Here is a 6,833-nt window from a genome sequence, read left to right as displayed (position 1 = left end):
GGTCATAGTGGCTGGGGTAAGCTAGAGCTGTGGGGAGTGGTTTAAAGATGGAGTGCGCTGTGGAGATGGACGCTTCTCTCGCATCTCGTACGCTTTTCTTTTGGGTCTTGTCTCCAGTAGGACGAGGCTTAAGGTGCTGACGAGGCGACAACGACGCGGTACGAAGTACATTGGTTCCATTGCCAACACTTCGTCTACGCACGCTGTGCTACCTTTCGGTCACAATCTTGCGCTGACTTCGCCTTCTCGTCCATCATAACTCCAAACAGAAAGCCATGGACCCCGAGAAAGACAACTACGCCCGCCCTGAGCTGGGCTCCGGCCAGCCAGCGGGCCACATGTCCGCCGGTCGCTACATCGCGACGCGCATCTCCACTCTCAAACCTCCCATGGCCAAAGTCTCCAATCCAATCCGCCTCCTACGCCTCCTGAACTTCCAGCAATGGATGTTCTTCCTCGTCGCCTTCTGCGCCTGGACTTGGGACGCCTTCGATTTCTTCACTGTTTCGCTGACTGTCGAGGACCTCGCTGAGTCGTTCGGCAAGACCAAGACTGATATTACATGGGGGTCAGTGCTTGTTGGATGTACCCTGATTGCTGTCTCTAACAACCAACAGAATTACCCTGGTGCTGATGTTGCGTTCTGTGGGTAGTATTATTTTTGGACTTGCGGCGGATCGTTATGGGAGGAAGTGGCCGTTTATCATCAACAACGTGCTCTTCATTGTTCTGGAGCTCGGGACTGGATTCTGCTCTACCTACAATAGCTTCTTGGGTGTGAGAGCGTTGTTCGGAATTGCGATGGGAGGCTTGTACGGAAACGCAGCTGCTACTGGTGAGATTGGCTCTTTTCAGCACTATTTGCATGGAGAAAGAATCAGAACTGACTTTTTCCTACAGCGCTCGAAGACTGCCCCGAAGAAGCACGAGGTCTCATCTCTGGCATGCTCCAGCAGGGCTACGCCTTCGGCTACCTTCTCGCAACTGTCTTCGCCCGCGCATTCGTCAACACCGTTGGCCACGGCTGGCGCCCCGTACGTCCTCTTTCACTCTCATTCCTATCTTCAAACTAACACCCTTCCCAGCTCTTCTGGTTCGGCGCCGGACCCCCAGTCCTCATCATCCTCTTCCGCCTGTGTCTCCCGGAGACCCAAGCCTACCTCGAGCGCAAGCGTATCCGCGAGGAAACCCCCAACGCCGCTAAGGTGTTCCTTAACGAGGGCAAGGTGGCTTTGAAGAAACACTGGCTTCTCCTCATCTACATGGTGCTCCTGATGGCCGGGTTCAACTTCATGTCGCACGGCTCTCAAGATCTGTATCCCACCATGTTGACCAACCAATACAACTTCTCCGCCGACGCAGTCACAGTTACGCAGGTTGTCGCAAACCTGGGCGCTATTTGCGGCGGTACCATCATCGGATACTGCTCCTCGATCTTCGGAAGGAGGTTCAGCATCATCTTCATCAGCATCATCGGCGGCGCCTTGCTCTACCCATACACCTACACGAGCAGCACGAAAGTTATGGCTGCGGCCTTCTTCGAGCAGTTCTGCGTGCAGGGCGCCTGGGGCGTCATCCCGATCCATCTCATGGAGTTGTCGCCCGGGTCGTTCAGGACCTTCGTCGTCGGCACCAGTTACCAATTAGGTAACCTGGTATCCTCGGCTTCGTCCACGATCGAGTCGACGATCGGAGAGCGCTTCCCGCTTCCGGCGAAGGGGTCGGTCAAGAGGTATCAGTATGGCAAGGTCATATGCATCTTCATGGGATGCGTGTACGTGTACGTCATTATTTTGACGTTGATTGGACCTGAGTTTAGGGGGAGAAGCATGGATGTGCATGCGGATGAAGATATGGCGGAGGCGGCGGCACATGGGTACCAAGAGGAGAAGCGTGTGGATATGGGGAGAGGCGAGGAAATTGAGAGGGTATGAGGATGATAAAGTCCACAGCAGGAAATTGTCTTTGGGAAGATGTGGTGGATACAGAAGGGCAATGAACATAGTCCGGATGTGAGGCAATAAGCGCTGTCCACTGCTAGTTTATATAATGTGAAAGGACTAAGCATGTGTCTCGCACTTCACAGAGCCCCTTCGCTGATCTTTCAATGCGCACTTGTTCGCCCTCTCGCTTGAGCATCATCGCCTTTTGTGATATAGCTTAGTCCTATGTGTCTGAAGTGTCGATTACAATGACTGTTATACGTCGACAAAATTCGACAGTTGCTGTCTGGCGTTACATCGAGTTGTAAAGGCTTCAGAGAAACGCTCGGCGGCATCTTGCAACTTGTGAGATGTAAACGTTGTATGTCTGAGATCTTTGCTGGTAATATAGTCACTGCTGAAGGAGCTATAGTCGACAAACTCCCGTGGGAACTTGTCTGCATCTAGGTAGCTCGTGGGCATTATAACTAGACATGCATCGCTTCATACAATATTCGCTATGCTTGCAATGTGGGAAGGAAGACTCCCTTGTAAAAGTGTGTAGTAACTAGGATCTAGAGGAAAGACTGATCAGATTCAGAGTCCATTTTTTCGAGACAGAACCCGATGAAGGAATGGTTGTGGCGGAGCCATAGTTTCCGTACTAAGACTGACAGACGCTGCTACAATGGTCGGATGAAGAACCACTTCATGGGAGCCATATCAGCTTTCGATACATGTCATTGTGACATATGAACAAGGAACGTACTACGAGGATGGTGAAGAGTAATAGTTCCTGAATGTTGAGTCAGACTATTGTGGTTCTTACTGTAGTGAATGAGCTCCTGAATACCTAATGAGGAAAAGAATGAGGAATGTGGGGAAACTATCTTCAAGAGCGTACAAAGAAATCTCCTAGTCTTCCACAATGTTAACACTTGGCTTCAATGTATACTTTTCCACGGCTTACTGCAGTTTTTCCGAAGCTCTTCATCGTTTGCTGCGGATTCTAGAAAATGTTTGTGCATATCGGCCTAAACTTTGCGCCTTGGTAGTGATGGCGCCTTGTCTCGAATGCTAGTGCATGCCAGCATATACAGGATGTAGGCCAATTTGAGGCGAGTGTCTACGTTAAAGTAGCCAGTTAGCCACTTCGAAGGTATGATGGCCAATCAATTTGCAAAACAACCCCTTCTCATCATTTCGACGCTCACGGCGATACCTTGAATCAATCACGGGCACCTGCAGCTACCGGCTGCATGCACACTCGCCGACATCCCCTCCCGCTGAGTGGAATCTTGGTGGCGCTGTCTGGAGTGGCCCAGATCGAGCCATGGGAAGGTAATATACGGTGGCGGCGAAAAGCGATTTGAACCGCTAAGAAAAGCATTTCGCGGTCGTATTCGTATGATTATCCGTGGATAAGAATAGATGCAGCTGCTTGCCCCACACCTTGTGACTAGGTCGCCCTATACCTAGAGCGATGCAAGATCGACTCGGTAGTGAATTGCAGCGTGGAGAGAACGACGCATGTCTTAGGTTCAAGTACGGGGTTAGAACCAAGTTGGTGTGTTTTGTTTGACTTATGCGAGTAAATTTCTGAATACTCCTAGTCTAATTATTGACGCTATGATGAGCTAGGCCAGCCAGCGTTGTTGGAGAAGGCGTATACGCCAGGCGTTACCGCACCGTTACTAGTAAAGGTGTCGAGATGTTCTTTACATGTTACAGATGCGTGTTAGCATGACGAGATTTGTTTAATGTGGCTTCAGTGCCAGATCCTCATGAGGGGTGCGAGTATCGGTCGTTACGCATCCAATGGAATGATCTACGCGTGTCCATCTCTGACTAATACTAGCCTTTCTGGAGGAACTAACATCGGAGCAATGCTAATCTTATAGCATCAGCTCAGTCACTTTCTTAGTAGGCGCAAAGCGCTTCAAGGGCATAAAGCGCTTGAAAGGCAAAGGTGCTTGAAAGGCATAAAACGCTTAAAAGGCATAAAGCGCTGGGGATGTGTAGACTTAGGGCTTCTGGCCTAGAGACTTACAAGTTTGCCCGCACACCTCGGTTTCATTTGGTTAGTAACTATTCCGTCCGGCTGATTGCAAGATCTAGATCTTAGGAACAATGGACATCACATCAGTGGACTGCGGCGCACGACATCTTTCAGTGGTCTTTGCTCGAACTTAGTGGGCAATGTCTTGATGCCATGCGGCAGCTCCAACTTCATACTTCGGTTCGACATAACAAGTGAAGAGCAATCGGACCTCGAAAGCGAGCCGCATCCGCTTGTGGACTGAAGACACCGCCAGAAAGAAGGGTGGGACAATCGCAGGCAGACGATGAAATGTAACGTAAAAAAATCCCAGTGATGAGCGATCTGGTTCTATTGTCAGAGACGACGTTCGAGAGCATGACGTGGTCTTGAAGGAGGGAAGACCTCCTCGTGTCCGAAAAGCGTGTCGCGCTAGCCTTTAGGGGCGGTAGCGTGAACGCGTCCACTCGTGTTTCTGCAAGATGTCATCGCCTTCCACTGTGGCTTCAACGCCATCCTTCTTTCTCGATGCCGACGTCGTGCAGCGTTGTACACTGCTCAACGTAAATGTACTGTGCGGTCCCGTAACTCTTAGCGACGGGCGTTCCGCGCCGACGTTCCTGCAACCCCACCCGCCTCCACAAAGATCTCCCTATACAAGTGTCCGCCTCAAGATTAAGCGCGCAGTAATATAATGCACAGGGCTCGATGCTGAAGCACGGGTGTTCACGTTTATACAGGGTGGCCCTTGTCACCTGTTTAGGAAGGTGGAATGTGTGAGCGTACTAAAGAACGTGTCTATAACGAGCGTTGTAACAATCACGACCATTCACGACGAGACTTCATCATCGATGGCAGCAAGACAGCACTGCCGGACGGGATCTCCCACTAGTCCAGGACCACCCGCCATCTTGGCTTCTGCCACACCACCACAACCCGGTTACCACCTGCTCGCCAAGCTGCTGGTAATTAGCCGCAATATAAACGCACTTGAGCCCAGCATTGTAGATTGGCTCCGCACCTCACATGATTCTTCCATCCCTTCGAGAAGCCTTCTTTCCGCACCCGACTGAGCCTAGTCGAAACCCACGCTATGTATGCGGGACGCAGGGCTCTATCTCCGAGGTCAACCGGTCCTGCCGATCAATTGCTGACCTTACGTGATTGGACAATGGCAATTCGACAACGCGGAAGGACATCACGAACACACGATCTCAAATCTCGGGGACTGGGGTCGGAGCCGGGTGCTGAGGCTATACAGGGTTGGCACAGAGGCAAGTAAAGTACCTTTCAATAACTACCTTTGAACCGGTCCGACTAGTGGACAAACGCATGCCTATAAGTTCACTCATGCTTCCTCTCCCACTACAGCCATCACGCAATACGACCGTCTTCGTTCGTCACTCTTTCCTAAAGATATAATGGCGCCTTACGTCCTTGCCGCTACGACCCTGCTTGGTCTCGCTGCCGCTCAGTCTCTGGGTACTACAGGCGAGGTTCACCCCAAGCTCACGACCTGGAAGTGCACCAAGGCGGGCGGCTGCAAGTCGCAGCAAACAGCCATTGTGCTTGATTCAGCATCCCACTGGATCCACCAGAAGAACGACACGACGAAAGGATGCGGAGACTGGGGCAGCGGGCCCGACGCGGCTGCGTGTCCGGATGAGGCGACATGCGCGAAAAACTGCGTTATGGAGGCTGTCACCAACTATACTGACTACGGCTTGTCCACCAGGGGCGGTGCGGTAACCATGAATATGTACGGCAAGAATGGTGTGGCCAGCCCTAGAATTTATCTTCTCAATGCCGACGAAAAGAACTATGAGATGATCAAATTGACCGGCCAAGAGTTTTCCTTCGACGTTGACGTGTCAAAGCTGCCTTGCGGTATGAACGGTGCTCTCTACATGTCTGAGATGGAAGCCTCGGGTGGCCGATCCAGCTTGAACCCAGGAGGCGCTACCTACGGAACGGGCTACTGCGATGCGCAATGCTACGTTACTCCTTGGTTGAACGGTGTTGTAAGTCCTATTTGATGATCGTTTGAAGACAAAGCTGTTCTGACATGTCTCAGGGTAACGTTGCCGCCAAGGGCGTATGCTGTAACGAGCTCGACATCTGGGAGGCAAACAAGGTCGCCACTCAAGTAGCGCCTCATGTCTGCAACAAGGATGGTGTCTATGGATGCACGGGCGACGAGTGCACCAAAGCCGGCGTTTGCGACAAGAACGGCTGCGGAAAGAACCCCTACACGACCGACAAGACCTACTACAAGCCAGGTGGAAAGGTCGATACCTCCAAGCCTTTCACCGTTGTCACGCAGTTCCCTGCCTCCAATGGTACCCTCCAGTCCGTCGTTCGCAAGTACGTCCAGAACGGCACGGTCGTTGAGGACGTCGCTTCCACTGTGCCCATGGACGATGCGTACTGCACCAAGAACGGCGCAAGCGACTTTATGCGCTTGGGTGGAATGAAGGGTATGGGTGGTGCGATGAGCAGAGGTATGGTGCTTGCCATGAGCATCTGGTGGGATGAGGGCGGTTTCATGAATTGGCTTGACAGCGGCAACGCGGGACCTTGCAATGCGACCGAAGGCGACCCAAAGATCATCCAGACGATTGAGAAGGCACCAAGTGTTATTTTCAGCCAGATCAAGTGGGGTGACATCGGATCTACCTTCTCCGCAAAGCAGCACAACAGGTGGGACAGGGAATAGAACGAAGCCTAAAATATGTATATAGACGGTTTCTAAAGAGACAACGTAAATAAATCCTTGCTACTTTAGGTACCGTTTTCCATCTACTAAGCTAGGTTGCCTGGTACTGAACTGTACGGTTGATCCTCATGAACGCGTGTACGCCAAGGGATGTTAA

The 6,833-nt window shown here is 51.6% G+C and overlaps 2 protein-coding genes across 2 annotated transcripts; both read left to right on the top strand.

The window, feature by feature from the left end:
- Positions 1 to 275: 275 nt before the first annotated feature.
- On the top strand, positions 276 to 1,934 carry JEN1 (Carboxylic acid transporter; the record flags this gene model as incomplete). Its single annotated transcript, XM_056214786.1, has 4 exons — positions 276 to 568; positions 618 to 835; positions 901 to 1,034; positions 1,086 to 1,934. 4 exons carry the CDS (start codon positions 276 to 278, stop codon positions 1,932 to 1,934), a joined length of 1,494 nt encoding a protein of 497 aa, XP_056072053.1.
- A 3,447-nt stretch (positions 1,935 to 5,381) lies between these two features.
- Positions 5,382 to 6,676, top strand: N0V89_006012 (uncharacterized protein; the record flags this gene model as incomplete). Its single annotated transcript, XM_056214785.1, has 2 exons — positions 5,382 to 5,981; positions 6,035 to 6,676. 2 exons carry the CDS (start codon positions 5,382 to 5,384, stop codon positions 6,674 to 6,676), a joined length of 1,242 nt encoding a protein of 413 aa, XP_056072052.1.
- Positions 6,677 to 6,833: the final 157 nt, after the last annotated feature.

The sequence above is a fragment of the Didymosphaeria variabile genome, assembly GCF_027946475.1.
Source record: "Didymosphaeria variabile strain IMI 356815 chromosome Unknown scaffold_4, whole genome shotgun sequence".
NCBI classification, from domain to species: domain Eukaryota; kingdom Fungi; phylum Ascomycota; class Dothideomycetes; order Pleosporales; family Didymosphaeriaceae; genus Didymosphaeria; species Didymosphaeria variabile.
This window is presented reverse-complemented; position numbering and strand designations above follow the sequence as displayed.